General features: G+C 45.5%; 1 protein-coding gene across 1 annotated transcript in view; it reads right to left on the bottom strand.

Annotated features, from left to right (window-relative positions):
- Positions 1-21,318, bottom strand: part of AGXT (alanine--glyoxylate aminotransferase) — a 465,350-nt gene that overhangs the window by 208,739 nt on the left and 235,293 nt on the right. Inside the window, exon 4 of the mRNA XM_086944021.1 lies at positions 3,307-3,407. Coding sequence (XP_086800147.1) covers positions 3,307-3,407 — 101 coding nt within the window. The remainder of the gene's footprint in view (positions 1-3,306; positions 3,408-21,318) is intronic.

Genomic DNA, 21,318 nt, shown 5'->3' with positions numbered 1-21,318 from the left:
TTATATCCGCATTTCTGACCTTTCCTAGCGCAGACACACTTTTTATAGCCTAGCTCCAATGCAGGCAGCCCTTCTTCATGTTGCAAGGGGGCCCGAGTTCTTGGCAGGATTGGTTTTGTGGAGGAAGGAGCACCTGCAGAATGCAGCACAGATAGAAAGAGGGAAAAGCAAGGAGAAATAAAGATATTTTTCCTAATCACGCCATACCTGGAGAGATGTAGCATTTTGATGCATTTCCAGATCTAACAGTACTGTTAAATCAAGGATTGCGCGAAAATCCATGGCTGGATGCATGGGAACGCCCATGCTCCAGCTATCGAAAACCTCCCTGACGCAGAGTAATGCAAAATGAGTAACTGTCCGTCTGGTGTTAATATGAATGTAGGACTGGTTTAATTTCAGGCTGGCACACATGAGTTGTTGATGTTTGTCTTGTGATTATTGATTTGTTGTTATTATTTGTTTGCAAAAACGTTACATTTTATTATTTTTTCTCCAAATTGTTTTTTGACCTATGTAAATGTTGTATATAGTTCTATTTCAAACGTTTTTGAATTGTGCAATTTACTAATGTGGTGTTTCTTTGAAAAGACATGCTCTATTGATTCAAGAATGTCTGTTGAAATATCAAAAATAAGCGAAATAAAGCTTAAAAACTTTGGAATTCATGGTCTAAGGTTTATCACAACTCTAATCAAAATAACCCCCCCCCCAGAGATCCTGTTTGCTTATTTCAGCAGAGTAATGCAAGGCAGCAATTTGCAATCCCTTGCAGCACTCTAGATTAATCAAGCCATACAGGCTATGCAAGGCCATTCAATGTGGCCTTGAGTGGCTTGATAAAGCTAACTTAGGTTTTACATCGCCCTTGCGTGGCACAAGGGTGATGCAAAACCCTGATAAATATGGGCCTCAGTCTCTAAAGTTAGAGTGCAGTGACACTTCAACCACTTCAACCAAGCCCTGTTCATACTGTTTGGGCTCCTGATTTCATCCTTGTCCCTAAATTCCAAGCAAGATGGGCCCGATGGTATGTACCTTGCACACATTCTACACATCTTAATGTCAAGTACTACGCTTGCAGAAGCTCCACTTGCTTGCGTATATATCCCACCTGCTCACACATAACAGTACAATCTTCTTCCACTCCTTTCCAAGGCATTGAGGCGAAGTCTAAGGTGATCATCGCCCTCAGCCCCCTTTTGATCTCCATCCGGCATGGGGTGTGTTTTTAGCTAATTGTACTGCCTATTTGTCAAACTCAATAGCCCATCTATATTGTTAAGGGTTGTGGATATTCAGATTGGCACCATCAAAAGTTATATACTTCAGTATTAACAAATACTAAGTCCACATAAACAGTATCACATTCGTTTCACACTATGCCAGTCTAGTATCAACATGAACCTTTTTCAGCTGAGCTTTTGATAGTCAATATGGGGAACTCTTGTGAATGCAAAGCTGGACTCCCTTGATGCCTTGGGTGTTAGTTTTCTTAAATACAACCTTGACTGCTAACAAACAATTTAAAACACTGATTGCCTGCTTGTCGCCAGCCGTAAGAGAAGGAACCCAGTCACACTGGCTTTGTACCACCTAGAAACAGAATCCATCACAGGGTCCTTGCTCTAAGGATAAGCGCCACTGAGACCCTTGGGATATATTGTGCAGCACAGTTACAGGCACACAACAAACTGAACTATCTGCTCCACTAATAGACTCAGACTCTCCTCTACTGGTTAAAGATCAGAGAACACTGAGTAGGTTTTCCGACCCCCGAACGGAAAAAGTCCCATTAACAGGAGTTCTTGACATCCTCATCACCAACAGGAAACACCTGAATCGCTATTCTCTTCAAGCAACCCCTGGTCACTTGATTGACTCCTAACTAACTGACTAGGGCTTAGAAGCATGACCGGACTGGGGACCCTAAAACATACACCTGGCAAAAATGCTCAAACTAGCTTAGCTCCTTTCTCCTCATGGAATCTATCTCTTTCTTTTTATCCATTCTCTCTCTTCTCTCTCTCTTGAAGCCTTCCTGTGTTTGCTGCAATTACCCTCAGGGAGCTGTGGACAGTGACATAGGCATTAGGAATGGCCCTGGGCTTTCAAATCCGGCCTCCAGGGGCTTCAGCCCACAGGGGAATTGTCCAGTGAAGGAAAAAAAAACCCAGCTGGTCCTGCTAGAATCAATGTAATTTTCAGTGTGCATCTTTGAAGGCACACAAATAAAAAGTTATATACCTTACTGGAAAGGCTGATCAATGAGACGACAATATTTCTCTGTTGCTTCGCAGCGGTTGCCCATTTTCCGTTGTTATCAAAACTTGTCTTGCCTAAGGGAGTGCACTCTCACTCTCTCCTCATACTTTGGGCACCATGAACATTTTTAAGTCTCAGCTACAGACAGCTTGGCAGACTTATTGTTTCCAACACATAATACATACTTAGAGTGGGCTTTGCTTCAGCTACATGCTCAGGAGTGGATGTCTGTGTTCTCTATCTCAGTTATCTGTTCACTGGCTAGCCTCCCTTTTCTAGGTTGGGTTTATCTGCCCAGGAACCTTTCGATCTTGGATGTTCTGACTGGATGATTTCTATGCCTCCTGCATACTTAAAGGAAGTATTTTGTATTTTACATTTAGTGCTATAGAAGCGTTCAGTATTTCCCAGCTCTCTCTCCGGTTTCTCTTACCACCTTCTTCCTCCATTCCCCATTGCTTCTCACTCCTTTGTTCATATTCTTAGTTTTTACATCTTTTTCCTCAACCCCGTGGACTTACTTGTCTTCCCTCCCCTGCTCCCCTGGTCCCCTGCTCCATGATGCTGCCTCCCCCTCTTCCCACTCTTAGTCTAGCTCCACATTTTTATATTTTTATATTTTTTATTTTTACTATGGGCTTAAAGCTGCAAAAAATTCCTGGGTTGCTCGCTCCCTTTGTTGCACGTCATGTTAACTAACTTTGACTTTTTCATTTTAATTTACCATTGCAACTTGGCCTCCCACTATCGTATAACATTAAATAAAAAATATCAGCGCGTGTCATGACGTATTTATATAAACACACTAATGATGGAGGCGCGTGCATGCTCATTGGCAGCCATCTTGGAACGGGCTTTTTTTAATTAAAAGCCTATTCCAAGGCTGTCAGTCATGCCTCCACGTGGGTCATGATGCATGCATACACGTGATCCCCCAAAAATATTTGCAAAGGCAATAGTTTGCCCTTTAGGTCCGAGATCTACTTGCGTTGTTTATGCTTGTTGACAAAAGAATAGAAGTTAAGCTTTGATGATACTTACCGATGACAGATGTCGCCTAGACCATCAAGAGGTTGTGCAACGCCACTTGAAGATTCCCCGTGAGTGATGAAGAAGAGTACAGGTTTATGCTTTGCCAGGCCCTGCAACAAGAGAGAATGTGAGAAAAGGAGACTGACAGACAGAGAATATCAGTATATCTGCAGTGCTAAAGATAGAAATATGGAGGGAAATGTGTGTGAAAAATCCCAGCAAACATAAATACAGCCACAAAGTATGTTATCATGCTAATGACAAATGTGAGAGACCCAAATAAGAAGAAATGTGTCAGTATTTATTGACCCCCTTTTAGAGAGGACTGCCTTAGCTGATAGAAAGCATTTTAAAGTGCTGTTAATTTTGCTGTTAATTTTGGAGTATGGCACTAATCTGCCGTTTGCCTTCAACAAATGAAGTAAACGAGGTGCTCCTCGTAGGAAGTTTCCATGTTCACATACTTTTCCAGAACATGTACGGTACAATGCTTCTTCAGTGATTACCCGTGTGGATGATATGCGAATGACTGCTTGGATATATGAATGAGTGAGTTATCAAGTTGAATGATAATACAGTGAGTCAATGGATGGCTGGCGAAATAAACAAGTTAGTGAATGAATGAATGAACAAGGGGTGGCAAGGGAAATATTTGGGAGCAAAGTTGGTTGATCAGGCTGGCGTCAGAGAGGAACTAAGGAAGAAGAAGGTGCAGTGAATATGTGAGTGTGTTCAAGTACGTGACAAGGAAGTCCATTAATTGATTCGCAGTTGCTGCCGTAAATGAAAGAAATACAAATAAAATAAATAACGTGGAATGAAGCTGAGGCAGGAGTGGTTAAATAAACAGAGCTGTATTAATAATAAAATATATAAAAATGTTTTATAATGTTGAATAATGAAAGATAACTGACGAGATTTGAGGCAGAACAAATAGCACAAGTTCGTCGAAAACCTTCTTAATAATAGTAGAAAGTATAACTGCTTAGTGAGGTACGTGGTTGGCAAAACGTGGTTGGCAAAGTGTAGGTTGAAACACAAAATGGCTGCTTTATGCGTGAGGAATGTAATAACGTCACCGAAGTACACGAAGATTCACTAAGTCCTTGGGAACGCGGCTGAAACAAGCACGCGCAACCTGACGGTAATTGTAAAAGCGCTTGGCACCGGTAGAGTCCTTAACAACGCGACTTAATACCTGCGCGCGCAATTTGAATGCGTGCCGCGCGGCTTACGGAATGCGCGTGAATAACAAAGGACGAAAAACAAGTTGCCTAGCAACGCAAATAAAAAACGACCATAAATAAAGTTGCCAACAAATTAGGAATGCCAGGAACAGGGTGTTAATCTTCTCCAATAAAATTTCAGTGACGAATGATGAGCGCTGTGTCGAAAAGGATTTTGATTGTAGAAGTCCGAGCCAGTCACAACAGGATCGTCGCCAAAATGTTCAAATGACAAGGAAATCCATTAATTTATTTAAATATAGATTTATTGTAAAGTTAAGTTGCTGGAAGAGCTCTGACTCTCCTGCCTCGGCAACCACCTTCCTCAGAATACCAGAGAATCTGGAACATATGAAGTTCCATGAATGACAACACAGATTCTCGTGCAGACGCGAGGATGGAGGAAAGAGAACATCATAACAGAGTGTTTCAGCATATGAATGGAAAAGTGAATGGATTGATGGATTTTTGGATGGCTAGATGAATCGCTGAGTGCATGAGTGGTTGAAGCTGCAACTGTAATGTTGGGGATGACACAGTACACCCACTGAAGCCACCTCATCCAGCTTCCTGCAAGTGTTGATGTTATAGTCATGGGTCAAAATCAAGTCTTTGGTGGTAGAAGCAACAATGATCAGATGGCAGCGAATGAAACTCAAAATGAAGACTGTATACTGCAGGTCTGTGGTGTCCATGAAAGTCCCTTGAGGTCTAACAGTTACAGTGAGACAGGAGCTTTGAGTTTCTACACCCAGGTGCTATGATGCTATCGGAAGTTGGAGTTGTGCAGTGACTGCATTCAGCAGTTCATACATTGCACCGAAGTCTATTGGCTACTGGGGATTATGCATTGCAGGTATGTGTTATTATGTACTATGGTTCCGAGGTAGGCTTGTGGCTTGCTTTGCCACTCCTGTGGTACAAAAAGACCATATACACTCCATTGTGACAGCTGCATGTGGTGATCCTACTTCCAGAAGATGTAGTCAATTCTTTATTAAAACTGCATGGACCAACGCAATACGAAGGACTCCAGGCATGCCGGTGTGCCAGGCAGAACTTCACAAAAGTGTTGCCCACCTATCAAAAGAAGCCTTATGGAACCAATAGTAACTGATGGGTAATAAGCACAGCAGTATCTGCAGTCACAGTCCGCACCAAAACATGCACTCAATGCATGAGCACCAAGTTAGGGTGAGTCCAAGATTAGCATCTCACTGTATTAGCATGGTGCACACCATTACTAGTACACTCGCAATAACAAGGCAACTTCAATGTGTTAGAGTGGTGCAGATAACATCAAGGGGCTTATTTATAGGATTTTAGGGCAGTGTGTGAGATGTTGGCCTGGTATATGCTGACCACTGGTTAAAGTGGGCACCTTGGACCAGTCCAAACAAACCTTATTGATGATTAGGTTAAAGACAACCTTTAAAGAAAGATATCCTAGCGGTAGCTGTGGAAAGCAGCCTTCAGGCTAAGTCTTGAAAAATGTAAAGCAGCTTGTTTTACCAGTCTATAACCTCCTGACTGACCAAATGAAAGGAGAACCACACAAGGAATATATCAAATATATGTATTTATTACTAAAACTCTCTACTAACCTCTTTATGTGATTAGAGAACAAAGCACACAATATTAAATCACTAGAACAACAGTAAATATCACAATACACAGTAGACCCCAGGGGGAGACCAAAATATATACTAAGAAAGTGGTATAACAACCACAACTTGACTAGTCACAGTGCCTAGAGCACGTAGAATCGCTGGGACCCCAAGGAAACACCCAAGGTAGTGACACAGGGGACGCGTGCAGTGTCAGAACAGAGCTGCGAGCTCTGCACGACTCAATGGGAAAGAAGCGGTTGGAAATTTAAAGTTTATGGGCACTTAGAGAGGACTTTGAGAAAACCCTTTCAAACTTAGAAGGTTTTAAGGCCAGCGCCCATGTGAGCACCAGAGTACTCGTGTTACCTCACCCAGGGACGCAGGGTGCATAGGTGTCAAACGGTGTCGGGAATCTTCGTTGCTTTCAATGGCGTGATGCTGCAAAGTGCTGCTGCTGTGAAGAGGAAAAGTGTCCGGTGTGATCCAAGCCTGGATCGAAGCTGATAAGAACCTGAAAGCAGAGGGGACAGAGTCTGGGTCACTTGCCAGTGACCAGGGGTTCGGTAGACGAATGCCCAACGATGTTGGGTGCTTCAGGTGAGAAGAGGTGAAGCTTGAGTCTGCAGCCATGGGGACCAGGAGACAACGTGGATGACCAAAGTCTGCAGGCGAGCTGTCCCATGAAGGATGTCGAGTGCCGGGGGGGATCAGTGTCCGGATTGAACCCCAACAAGCTTTGGCAACTGCAACCCATGCGGTCAGAGAAAAGATGCTTCGATGAGGACCAGCAAGGTCCTGGGGACTCCCCAAGTAATGGAGTGTCAGGGCACATCTGGAGCAACTAGGAAATCCCACTGAAAGTTAAAGTTGCCTCCACAGGGACCCACAGGCCAACGGACTAGGGAACGAATAGGGACCTTGAAATGAATCACTAAATACTAGCCCACGGAAAGCTTGTGGAGTGTAGGCTGTTAATCTTTGGTGGACTCACTGCTCGGGGTCTGGACTACAGGTTGCCCAAAGCACAGCATCAGGGGTTGCCAGAAAGCCGATGGTTCTGCAAATGGACATGGTTCCCAGGAGTTCGGATTGCACAGTCTCCACAAGGAGACTGTGCAATCCGATACAGATACGGATCCGATACGGATCTCAGGTTTGCTGAGCACACTAGTCAACCCAGAGGACGCTTGGTAACTCACCTCCTGTATTGCAAAAGTCTTCGGAGTCCTCAGGAGCTTCGGAGATGCAAACCGGTTAGATACGTCTTTGGTGCCTGCTTAGCAGGGGAGTAACTCCTTTACTCCAAGGGAGATTCTTCAGTCATCCAACGCAGTGTAGATAATCGAAGTACTTGGTTTCTGTGGCAGAGTTTCATCCAGGTAAATCCAAATTCATGTAGCCAGCGGTTCCTACTTTAAACCCAAGGAAGGGGTGGGACAAACTCTGGGAACCCACCTATGGAAGGGTCAGGACAGAGGGGTAGCTACACCCATGTCCTTTGTCCAGTTTTGCACTAGGAAAGGAGCAAATGGCTCCTGCAGCCAGTTTGAGCTGAACTATGCACAGAGACACCAAATGGGCCCCCAGTGCAGATATCAAAGCACTTTCAGAGTGCACCCACCCAGCCCCAATACACTAAAGCCCGTCTGGGAGGTGGTTACACCTCCCTGTGACAGGAAACCTATTGTCCAGACTTCCCCTGCCGGAGTTTCATCCAGCAGCTTGAGGGCAGGCTCGTGGCTGTGGCTGGCAGCATCCATCTTGTGATGCCAGGGTCGAGAAAGCTGGTACCGGGTGTACCAGTGTTGTCATATTTTTCCCTCTAGGAAGGTGGAATCATACCTCCCACACCAGTTACTGGTGTGGAGGTATGATTCCAAGGTGTTTGACACAAGAGGTTTCTCTGCTGCCGTTTTAAAGTTAGTATTTACCGCAAGTTTAAGATGCACTTAGGAGTATATGGTTGTCTGCATCACAGAACAACCCCGGAGAATAGATTCTGAAGGCTGCAGAGGGGCTCTGCTCATGCAGGGGCACCCTCTCACATAAAACCCAGCACCCTGCCTTCAGGATTGATAAGGCCTGCCATAGGGGTGACTGATAGGTTTATATGTTCAGTGATTAGGTAGATATAGTGAACCTATATCTAAGTGAGGGGTGCATGCACCACCTTACACAGGTTGCAGTAACAGACCTGTGGTGTCAATTTGAGCGGCCTCTCGGGGGTGGCATAATACATACTGCAGCCCCAGGGAGCCATCTCTGGTACCTATGCCATGGGAATACAGTATACCATATACTAGGAACTTATAAGGGTAACCCAGAATCCAATCTGGAGTGTACCTAAAGTACGTGAGCAACCAATTTAGGGAGAACGCAGATAGACTTGGGTCCTGATTAGCATGATCCCAGTGAAACTAAGTCGAAAACCAGCAAAACACCAGGAAAAAAGTGGGGGTAACCATGCAGTCACATTCCACCTTCTTACAAAGTGTAGCAATGCACCTTGCTGTGCCGCTGTACGTCAAAGTGAAGGGGCTGGAATGCACCATATTTAAGCAATGCTGTGCATTCTTGTCCTTTCTGCTTGTGCTGGCAGGTTTAATTCTAATTTTTTTCCTCTTTCTAGGTGTGCTGCATTCTGCAGCACAATAGAAAATGGAAAATGCCTCTTAGGATTGTTTTTGTGCACGAAATTGTCCCTTCCTGCACAAAAACAACCTTGTCAACAACACAGGCACTGTTGCACCATGGAGCAAGGGTGCGTACGTTGGTGCTAGGATGCGAAATGGCGCATAAATACGGTGCATTCCTGACCTTTCACTTAGGTGTAGGACAGCGCAGCGATATGCCTTGCTGCGCTGCCCTAAGCCAAAATCCCATAAATGAAGGCCTCAGTTTCACTGAGTCAGCGGGGTGCAGTTCATTGCAACTGATTTCACATCAGCACTGCAGTGTTTGTGTAAAAGAGGTGAAATCCCAGCAACCACGCTCACTACAACTTTACTGTGTCACCATTATAACTGAAGTGTCAGTATGCTGCTGAGCACAGAAACTACAACTGTGAGTCTGCTGCAGGTGTAATTTCAGAGTGCAAAAGACAGAGATGTTGAAACAGGTGAGTATGTGATATTTCGATATGTAAGAAATGGTTGTCTGGTGACTCGATGAGAGTTTAAGGGAAAATCCTGGTGATACGGTGGTGATTTATGAGAGAGTGAATGGTGAGACTGGCAAGTGATGGTAGAGTTTGATTGGTAGTGATGGAAAGAATGTAGTGAATGATGTGAGAATATGGATGGTAGTGATAGTGAGCCTATAGCAAGTGATGAGAAAGGTTGCATTGGTAAGACTCTGTTAGTGATGTGGAGGGATGGTGACACTCTGATAAGCGAACTGAGAAGGTTAACTAAAACGATTACAAGCATAAATTTAGTACAACTCATCTTCGCAAGTAGCTTTGTTATACAGCGTCTGTACAAGGACTTTATTGCAAACATATCAATGTACTAGATTAATCATTAAACAGTCCAGGCCATAAGATGAAATATATTTAAGATACAATTAAAATAATGTTATTAAAGTCCTTTATGTTTTTGAAACAACTTGATATTTAAGCTTCAATATAATATTTACACAACAATTCAAGTGCATTCAGTGTCAGACTAGCTTACAGGTCAATCAGGTAGTGCCCGATGTGCTGGTCTGACAGAACAGTGTGTACGCTGGTTTCTTAGCAGTTTGTGGGCCTGTATTATGGTCTGCTGGGCCGGTGGTGGTGGTGATGGTAGTAATGATGGCGGTAACGGTAGTGGTGAAGTTAGGACTAATAGTTGTACCAGTGGTGGTAATGGTGGTTGTTGGACTTCGCAACTGTGGCATTGTTTCCCCCCAACTTCTTGCCTTCCAGCCTCCTGTTTTTTCTGACTTCGTTTTTGCTGTCTTTAAGACTCTGTGCACTTTGCCACTAGTAACCAGTGCTTGTGCTCTCCTTTAAACATGAGAACATTGGCTTATGCCCAATTAGGATTGTTAATTTACTATGACCAACACCACCTCTGGACCGGACATCGCCATCGCCATCCCCCAAGGATACAAGATCTCCAGGAAGGACCGCCCCACCCACCCGGGAGGAGGAATTGCCATCATCCACAAATCCACCCTCCACCTGAGAAACCTCCCCTAGGAGCCCACAGACCTGATGGAACAACTTTACTTCAAGATACTGGCCAGCCCTACCGCCACACTCCAAGGAACCCTCATCTACCGACCCCCTGTACCCCACGGACCTTTTGCCAACTCCATCATGAACATCATCTCCCCGCAGGCTATCTCATCCATCTCATCCACCAAGTACACCCTTCTGGGAGACCTCAACTTTCACCTCGACAACCAACTGGACCCCAACACCACATCCCTCCTGGAAAAACCTCCACAACATTGGACTCCGCCAGATTGTGACCGAGCCTACACACTCAGCAGGACACACCCTCAACCCCCTCTTCACTACAGGAAACTCCATCACCTTCAGCCACACCACCGAACTCCCATGGCCTGACCATCGTTGAGTCCACTTAACCCTCAGAACACCCATCATCCACAGACACTAGCACCTGCTCCCACGAAGAAACTGGACCAAAATCACAGACGACCAGCTCACCTCCTCACTCAACAATTCCACCCCAACCATCACGTAAACGATGACCCCAACACCGCAGCCCGAATCCTGCATAGATGGATCTCGGACAGCACTAACATCATAGCCCCCCTCAAGAAAAACAACAATGCCCGTGCCAAGAAAGCCAGATGGTTTACCACCGAACTTCGAGAGTCCAGATGCACTTGCTGTCGCCTCGAAAAGGCCAGGAGGAACACCAAATTCACAGAAGCCCCAAACAAGTTCAGAGCCGCCACCAACGCCCACCATCAACTCATCAGAGAAATGAGGAAAAAAGCGATTGAAGACAGAATCTCCACACACACGTACAACAGCAAAGGAATCTTCAACATCAACAAGGAGTTCGCCCAACCCACCAACGAGTTTATGGACTTCCCTCCCTCACAAGACCTCTGCAACAGACTCAGCACCTTTTTCCACCACAAAACCAAGAGCATCTACAACAACTTCGACGTAGACAATCACACGCTGAACCCTCACAAACCACCCCGACACCCGAAACCAGCGATTGACAACTGCACAGCTCTCACCACTGAAGACTATGAAATCAATCCACTCAGGGGGCCCCACGGACCACTGTCCCCACCACATCTTCAACAGAATCGCTGACACCATTGCACCCATGCTCCGCCACACCATCAAACACTCCCTGGCGACCACCTCGTTCTCCGATGACTGGAAACACGCCGAGGTCAACCCCCTCCTAAAGAAGCCCTCGGCAGACCCTACCGACCTCAAAAACCACAGATCCATCTCCCTGCTCGTATTCCCCGCGAAAGTCATTGAGAAAGCCATCAACAGCCAACTTGCCACATTCATCGAAGAGCACAACATCCTTGACTCCCCCCAATCCGGCTTCAGAAAAAACCACAGTACGGAATCCATCCTCCTCGCCGCAACAGATGACATCCGCACCCTACTGGACAAAGTAGAAACAGAAGCCCTCATCCTCCTCGACCTCTCAGTGGCGTTCGACACAGTCTCTCACTGCACCATTATACGCAGACTCCACAGCAGGAATCCAGGACAAGGCCCTCTACTGGATCCGCTCCTTCTGATCCGGCAGAACGCAGCGGGTCAAACTCCCCCCTTTCCTCTCGGACCCTACACCTATCACCTGTGGAGTACCCCAGGGCTCTTCAAAGTCTACTTGGCTCCACTCGCCTCCATCATCAGAACCTAAATACTCAACATTGTGTCATACGCAGACGACACCCAACCCTATCCAACGAATCCAACACTGCCAGACACAACTTTCAAGAAGGCATGGAAGCCGTCGCCAAATGGATGAAAAACAGCTGCCTACAACTAAGCACCAACAAAACAGACGTACTCATCATGGACCCAAACCCCGATGCCTAGAGCGACACCTGGTGGCCCCCCGCCCTTAGAAACCCGCCAAACCCCAGGACCACGCAAGCAACCTGGGAATCATCCTGGACTCCGAGCTCAAAATGGACCGCCAGATCAACTCCGTCTCATCTTCCTGCTTCCACACCCTCCGCCTCCTACGTAAAACCTTCAAATGGACCCCCCTCGAACACAGAAAGACCGTCACTCATGCCCTGGTCACCAGCAGACTTGACTAGAGCAATGCACTTTATGCCGGAATAAACAAAAACCTCACTCACAAGTTATAGAACTTCCAAAACGCTGCTGCAAGACTGGTCCTCAACCTGCCAAAACACTGCCACATCTCCCAGCACCTCTGCACACTCCACTGGCTCCCCGTTGAGGCTAGAATCCCCTTCAAGATACTCACCCACGCACACACGGCCCTCCACGACACCAGACCAGCATACCTGAACATCCAACTGAAATTCCACGCACCCCAAGGGACCCTACGATCAGCCTAGCTCTCCTACGCCGTGGCCCCTGCACCAGAAAGACCAGATCGGGTGGCTGCTCCTTCACCTTCCTCACGGCCAGAGCCTGGAACGCCCTTCTGCTCCACCTCAGACAGACAACATCGCTCCCCCATCATCGCAAGAAACCTCAAAACCTGGTTCTTCGACAGGCCCGCTCCTTGATGGACTGGAACATGCACCACCTAGCACCTTGTGACCCTTACGGGTGAGTAGTCGAGCTCAATAAACACCTGATTGATTGATTGATTGATTGTATGTCCCTGGCAAAGTGGTGCTCTTTGCCAGTGGTACTCCATTACCCAGGGCCTGTAAATTAAATGCTGCTAGTGTGTCGCAGTCTGTGTGTGGAGTTTTAAAGCTGCTGTTTCGACTGGGCAAAATAAGCCTCTTTCCAGGCCCATACCTCCCATTTTAATACATTTAAGTCACCCCTAGGGTAGGCCCTAAATGTCCCAGAGGGCAGGGGGCAGTGTATGTAAGAAGTTTGACTTGTACTTTTAGGTCTTACTTGCCCTGGTGGTGGAAAACGTTTAACTTTGTTTTTCACTACTGTAAAGCCTACCTCTCCACTAGGTTAACGTTGGGTTAACTTAATACATTTAACAAGTGATTACTTTCAATTGGGAGTAGGAAGGAAGATCAAATTTGGTGTCTAAGGAATTGTGTAATTTAAAACCCTCTTTAATTGTAAAGTCGGATTTTAAGTCACAATTCTGAAAATGCCACTATCAGAAAGTCTGCATTTTCTTGTCCTAACTATTTGGTGCCTGCAGCCTGCATCCTGGGTCCAATGGCTGGGTTGAGCTGAGAGCTGGTCTTTGTGTATTGTTCCCAGACAGTGAGACTAGGGGTAGATAGGTGTTGGCAGGGTGCACCATCTCTAACTTGAGGAGGGGGAGGAGCTGTGACCTTCCAAACTTGCACATCACAAAGGCTCTGCCTGCACACACTTGCAAAGTGTTTGGCACTAGTCTTTTATTACCTCAGACAGACGTAGGCCAGGGCATGGCGGTAGGAAATTCCAGACAATTCAGGGGTGGAATCCTTTAAAATCGTATCCTACTTCAAAGTGGACACCAGGTATAAATAATGGACCCTCAGATCGAACTCTTCAGTACACCTCTGGAGTGTGGAAGACTCTGAAGAAGTATTGTGCTGCTCTGCAAGATGGCCTGCTACACTGTTGCCCCTCTGCCCTGCTGCCTGCTTTCCTGCTGCCTGTGTGAAGGACTGGACCTGTTATGAACCCCAATGTACCCTCATCTAGACCTAGGTAGCTACACAACCTATTACCTACATTTGTCCTACCTTGCTCTGCATAACCGTTCTAGCACTGACCTTTTACCATTGTGCTGAATCAATGTTGATTAGTTTCTTAGAAACTGGTCTTATTTATTATGCATGAGGATTCTTAGAAAAGCCCCCTGCACATGCCGAACATTATGTGACTGGGCAGAATATTGCTCGGTCACTGAAAATGTATTTCTCAAGACAGAGTTGAAGTGTTCTATTCACATTGAAGCACTAAAATTAATTTCAGTTGACATATGTATTATGAGAATCACCTTCAATCTCCTAACCCACACTCACAAAGCACGCCACAACTCCAGACCAGCATACCTCAATGAACGACTCACCTTCTACACCCTGAACCGCCAGCTTTGCTCCGTGGACCTCGCTCTCGCTACCGTCCCACGCATCCGCCGAACAACCACCGGCGGCAGATCATTCTCCCACCTTACCGCCAAAACATGGAACACCCTCCCCACACAACTGCGACAAACCCAGGACCTGCTGACCTTCAGGAAAATTCTCAAGACCTGGGTGTTCGATCAGTAGCTGCTCTACCCCCCCCCCCTAGCGCCTTGAGACCGTCACAGGTGAGTAGCACGCTTAACAAATGTTTGATTTATTGATTGATTGAAAGATGCCACTAGATGGAGCTGCAAACTCCAATATATATTATGCCATTTTGCAATTGCTAATGGATCACCGTTTCTGGCACAGGTGTGAGCCCGTGGTTAGTCTGACTTACTGAACAGCTATTCAACTTCAAGCACACATGCACACTCATACTTTAAAATCTTTGGCATCTGTAATATTTACGTCACTAACATGCATGAAATTAGTCATGCACAAAAACGGCCTGTGTAAAACACTATTGCGCATGCATTCTACTCGCAGAAAACAAAACAATACGAGAAACATGACCATTGTACTATATATAGATCACCTTTCAAATTCGACTCAACCCCCTCCGAAGGCAACTTATTTATTTATTTTTCAAGCCCCCTTCTCAGACGGCTGAGATTGCATTGCAACTGCAAGCCAGATATATTATGTATCAACTACACAAACAAATCCTGACAAAAGTGCAGCACACACTTTCCACTCCAGCTGTGCCCCCAAACAGCAGCTGTAACAACGTGCCCCCCGCCCCCCCACCCCAAACCCTGGTGGCACTGGCAACTCACCTCACCCGCAAACCCGCGAGACACACGTCCCAGCCCTGCCTGTAGCTCGGGCCTCTTCAGCTGCCTTTCCTATGTGCCTGATTGCCTCTGTCTCAAGTAGAGTGCACGACTAGGACATCAGGACGCCTCCTCTTGTGGCATATGAATCGTGCCATGTCAAGTTATGTCACTGTGCTCATAATCAGTGTAGGTGAGTGAAGTGACACACTGCTACACTACTGCTCCCTGCGATATTGAACATTTGGACCTGCACGTGTGTGAAAACGCACCTTCTCACATAGACCTCACTGCACTATCTACAACACCTTGTCAGCCAAGCACTGCCCATAGATGTAACGTGCTCACCATCTGTTAAGCACCTCAGCGTCTTTTCAGGCCTATGAAGCACTGTGCAAATTGCAATTACAGTTAAATTTACAATTAGTCCTGATGGCAAAAAAAATTATTATTCCAGTACATTCTGTGCTGTGAATCTGCGTCCTGTGCTAGAGCAGATCCATGGGGTGTCTAATTACCGTCCTTAACGGGACAGATACGAGTGGGGAAATCATCCTGGGCTTTTCTACCCCATTCATGACCATCCCACAACCCCGTGTTCACATGATCGGAGTCGGACCACGTTTCTTCACCAGCACAGGACTTGACCTATCAAATGGGAAAGCTAACATGGCATGGAGGGAGAGCGTGTGGGATGCATGGGAAGCTTGTGGAGTCAAGGGCGCCAAAAGGTGATAATCAATTGGGGGGTTTATTTTCTAAAGTTTGCCTACTGCCCTTTCATTGGGAAGCTCAGCTGAGTAGCATGTGATTTCCTGGAATAAACAAATTCCAAAAACTGAAACTGTAAGGGGTCACACTGGGAAACTCCGCTCCGTGGGTGACTGGTGGAGTTTCACAACAAAACTTCACACTCCAAGCGGAGTGCTGAGTAGAAAAAATTCACCAACTCTTCCGGCGGAGCAGAGTTTTCTACCCACCCTTAACTTACATCACAGCATGAACATACTTTGCGTAAAAGTCACGGTAATCCTCATCCTAGGGCGAAAGAACTACGTTGCATAATTTCAGGTATTGATTTAGGCTCTTGTAAGGAACCCCAAGGATATCCTCTTGGTATAAAAGAAACATACCGAACAATAGATAGCTAGGAGGAGAAGCATTCACGCTGACACAAGACGTTGAAGTCACTACACGCAGAAACTCCAGCAAGCAGTGGTCTGACATCCCGTGTGGGGTGTTCAACCCACATACATGCTAGGAACAGGGGCGTAACAAACGCCCCGCAGCCCCCGCGGTGCGGGGGGACCCCACTCTCTTTATCAAATGAAGGGGGCCCCTCAGCTCTTTGGTAAGAGCTGTGAGAGAGGCTTGCGCTAAAGCAAGCCTCTCTCCCTCTAAAGCAGGTGCAGGCTGTCTGCAGCCTGCTCTGAGCCCCTCCCGCTGACTGAAGAGAAACAATGTTTCAACTTACATTGTTTCTCTTCAGTCAGAGCGCGCCAGGCCCGGAAAGAGGATGGAGGTGGGGGCCCTGTACTCTTGAGAAACACAGCTTTCAGGGAGAGAGGTTAGACTGGTAAAGAGCAGGACAGATCAACATTCAGCAGCGTTGTCGGTAAGTCTAGCAGTTCTAATTGTGAGCTCCTTCAAAAAACATGCTATCTTGTGGGTTAATAACAAATGCCTAATGTTTTAAAATGCAGCATTTACATTTCTCAACTACAGATAGCTAGGTTATCTGGGACTTTAATTAGTCCCAGCTGTAAATATCCTCCTGCGCTGACCCTTTTCTCTGTCTCACAACACTAACAAGTGCAGGATATCTTACCTCCTGCCCCCAATTTTACCATCCCATTCCCTGTCCTACCCTTCGTGTTAGTTGGCATTAGCTTGGTTTTATTTTACCTTTGCCAATGCTTGATTTCTTGTTTCACAAGCATTGGCTGCCGGTGCATGGCTCCCACGTGCCGGCCTCGCACTTCAGAGCTGAGGAGACCCACCCCCGTTGCTGTAGACGTCTTGGTGCTGTTGCTCCACCCCGGTGTAGGCTGCCAGCTCCTCACTCTGCCCCTAAACCTCTTACTCATCTCACAGCCTCACATCTACTAGGGCACATGAGCTGAGCTACCGGGAGATGTTTGTGTTGGTTTTGGTGCTGTTCTGTGTTATTGCTTGCTGTGCTGGAAGGAGAGAGGCCTCCTTCCTGACCACCTCTAAACAGGTGCCAGGGACTACAGAGAAAGGGGGCAGGGATTAACAACCCTTGTTGCATGTGACAATACATTACCTAGTATTACATTCTCTCTATAATGGAGAGTTCAAGTCATAACATGCCAAATGTTGCCCTCGTCTAAACGCACTGCTACTGAGTGCCAGAGACGCAAAAATCACTATTCGGCTTCCGGGCATCGGCTAAGCTTTATCCAAACAGTTCTGAAGTGCTGCTCACGTGGTATTAAGAAGTCTTTTCTTGGACTTCTTATTCGAATATCACGTTACAGAGACTGGTCTGTGTGCAGCCCATTACTGAAAGAAATTGTACCTCTGCTAGTGGCATAGCCATAACTTTTTTGAAATAGTGCCAAGTAACATGCCTATGCTGTTTGTGAGAGCTATAAAACACATATAGTTATGTAGTACAAGGGATACCCAAAGGAGCAATAGGTGAGGGACCTTGGGTGCATATATTATTTCAAGGAACAGTGGTCCCTAACAAGCGAAAAATAATAAAGATTCATATAGATCAAAATTGAAATCCATATAGTCTGTCCAGCCGGACAGGGTTTAATAACATGAATGTAGGTATAGTCAATAGATTCGTACAATATCAAAAGTGGGACACAACCTGTGTCCTACTACTGTACAGAGACATATATGACATACAAACACAGGTGAGGCAAGCATAGGCAGTCCGCATATATTCCAGAATTTGCAGACAGATATTTACAAAAAATACACTGTTGTGATTTAGCAAATCATAAAATCAAATCATCCGGTGTAAAGTGTCAAAAAGACACCTTACACTGGATGATTTGATTTTATGATTTGCTAAATCACACAGCTCCTCTTACTCCTATTACGTCTACTTACTGCTATTCTTACTTTTACTACCGTATTTGCCAATGCCCTTATTACCATTAACTTAGTCCTACCTACTCCTACTTGCACTCTTACTCCTGCATACTCCTACTTGAACCTCCCTTCCACTAATTTTACATCTACATACTTCAGCTCTTCTGCTTAGCCCTTCGTATGCCTATTCTTACTCACACTTGGGAAAGGAGTTGGCCTAAACGCTAGGGCGGACAACCTCAAATCTGGGGAACTGGGTTTGAATCTCGGCAATGACGCTGAACATCCTGTGATTCTGGGCAAATCACTTAATCTCCCCGTCCCTAACAAAATGAATGTGTCCTCATGTAACGCAACTGGTGCTCCTGTAAAGCGCTTTGATACCTGATACGGGTCAAGTCCACGCTATATAAAACTCCGTAAAAAAATTAAAAATGAACAGGATCTGCTGGGACACAATGGAAGGTAATAAGCATTTGCAATGCAGTTGGTCTCGCATTTGTGAGAGTTAGAGCTATTGACGTTTTAAAGGACTGTGTATCTTACCTATGTGTTTTCTGCTTGGAATGGAGTGAATGTGTGTGGTGTCAAGGGGACATATGTGGTTTGGATTGGAATTGTTAGTTGTGGAATTGTGTTGTGTAGATTGGATCTGTGTAGTGAAAAAATGTAATTATGTGGTATCAAGTGTACTGGACTTAGTGAAAATTATGTTGAGTGGTATTATGAGGCATGGTGTGAAGTGTCGTTATGTGGAATGTTGCTACATGGCATAGACTGGATTTATGTGGAGCGTATTTATGCAATATGGATGAGAGCATAATTATATGGAGGTTAAATATGTGGTACTGAGTGGTATTATGTGGAGTGTAATTATGCTGTGTGATTAATTGTGCAGGGATGAATTGTGGAATTGTGTGACATGTAGAATTATGTGGCATGGTGGGGTGTATAATTGTGTGGGGTGGAATTATGCAGCATGTTGCAGAGTTGTATTTTGTGGAGGGTAATTCTGTGTTTTTGAGTTGAGTGTAAATATGTTGTGTGACGTATAAATATATAGGTTGAAGTGGAATTATGTGTAGTTGAATTGTGTTGTGTGGAGTGTAATTATGTGGTTTGGAGTGGTATTAAGTTGTGTGGAATGTTATTATGTGATGTGGAATTTTGTGGTATGGAGGGAAGTGGAAATATGTTTTTTTTTCATTTTTAGGATTGTAATGATGTGGTATGGAATGTAGGATTAAATTATTTTTACTTGAATTTTGTAGCGTGGAATTATGAGATGTTCAAATGTGCTTTGTCTGGTAGAATTAGGTGGCGTGGATTTGAGAAAGCTGTGCATGCTAAGGCTTTTATGTCATGGGGTATAAAGTTGACAATTGTTTATTTTTCTTTGTAAAAATAATTTGGGTTGTTTCTTCACCTTCTGGTACATTTCTGAACAATTTGTTAAACTAAATTGTAATGTTGCACTGTGTGCGCATGCAGGGAAGAACAAGTGTATATACAGATATGCAAAAAATCATCCTACGTCTCAGTAATTCCAATCCTAGAATGAGTTATCTGGTTTGCTTTACAACAACAGTTAGTAAAACAAGTAAGTACTTTGCGAGCCTGTATATGTAGCAAAGGTTTTAAAGAGACTTGTTTTCGTGCAAGGCATTGCTTTTCCCAGTTCACAGAAGGGATAAAAAACATCTCCAGGTAATAATAGGAATGACAGTATGGTGAGATAGCAGAATATTGATACGTGTGGATCTGGTGAGGACTGCGGGCAGCAAGTGCTTGATACCCCATTTGCATAAGAAAATACTATATCTTTTTTTCGTTATCCTCCATTAGTTATTAGTAAGGAAGGGGGAAGAGAAGCGTCCACCGACAGCATTCAGTTAGTCTTAGGGAGACAAAGAATGCCGTGGTCTGTGGTAGATGCTGCCCAGAAGTCATAGGTATATGTATCAGGAGCTGCCATTGAAAGGATGTGGAAATGTGCTTTAGATGTTGCCGGTATTGATGGATACTGTGCGGTTGCAGACTTTGCTGGGCTGACAGTGGGTGGGGAAATGCTACGTTGTCACTATAGGTTTAATTACATGAATGGTGCATTTTCTCTAGTGTTTGTGCTTGGGGTACTTGCTGACTGGTGCTACACATGGGATCTGGTTTGCCTTTGACAGGATGTATGGTTTAGTGGGGTACATAGTGTAAAATAATGTTTAGTTGAGGAAACAAAAATTGGACCCTTTGTACATTTAATATTATTGTGTGCATCATGCAGAAGATGAAAAGTAGCAGGAATGGCTTTGATGCCATGGAGGCTAGCAAGAATAACTGTTTTGGGGTGGTCAGTTGAAGAGATTGTTTAACATGTTTTAACCCCTTCGATGCTCATGACGGAACAGTTCCGTCATGCTCATCGGTTGAGCTGTGCTCATGACGGAACCGTTCCGTCATGAGCCCGTTGGCTCATTAGAACCTTCAGCACAGCGCGAAAATTCGCGCCGCGCTGAAGGTGTTAAACTTCCACAGTGGCATTGGGGAGGGCAGCAGCTGAAAGGCTCTCTTTACTTGTAGCCATTGGTTAGAAGGGGACCGGCCATCAGTCTTTCTGTCAGTGGTGGACAGGGGAGCAGTGGGTGGCGGTCACAGGTTTGCAGTTACATCTGAGGGGTGGTTTTAACGGTGGGCGGAAAAGCATAATTGCGTGGTTCATAGGGGTGAGAGTAGAGTGTAATGGATGCGTTAGTAGCAGGCACGACGGAAGTGGTAGGTATTTGGATGTGGTTAAGTGAGTGGGCTTCGCTTGGAGGTGGGTCATCAAGTAGGAGGATGTGCTTGGTGGGCCGGCTGAAGGCAGTGTTATGCAACTTTGCTGGAGGGCGCAGCAGCAGTATTTACTGATGTATGTAAATCGCCCGATGAGAGCGCGGATGTGACGAATGGAGGAACCAGAACCCTTTTTTTATGGCTGGGGTGAGCCCCTGCAGTACGGTGGGTCGCTGGCCTGAGAGCTCTTGACTGGCATGGAGAATGGGGGGCCCCCTCCATGTACTTTTCAGGGGGCCCCCTCAAGTTTCGTTACGCCACTGGCTA

This window comes from Lissotriton vulgaris, chromosome 11 (assembly GCF_964263255.1).
Source record: "Lissotriton vulgaris chromosome 11, aLisVul1.2, whole genome shotgun sequence".
Classification (NCBI taxonomy): Eukaryota; Metazoa; Chordata; class Amphibia; order Caudata; family Salamandridae; genus Lissotriton; species Lissotriton vulgaris.
The sequence above is the reverse complement of the archived record's forward strand: the minus strand, read 5'-3'. Positions and strand labels throughout refer to the sequence as shown.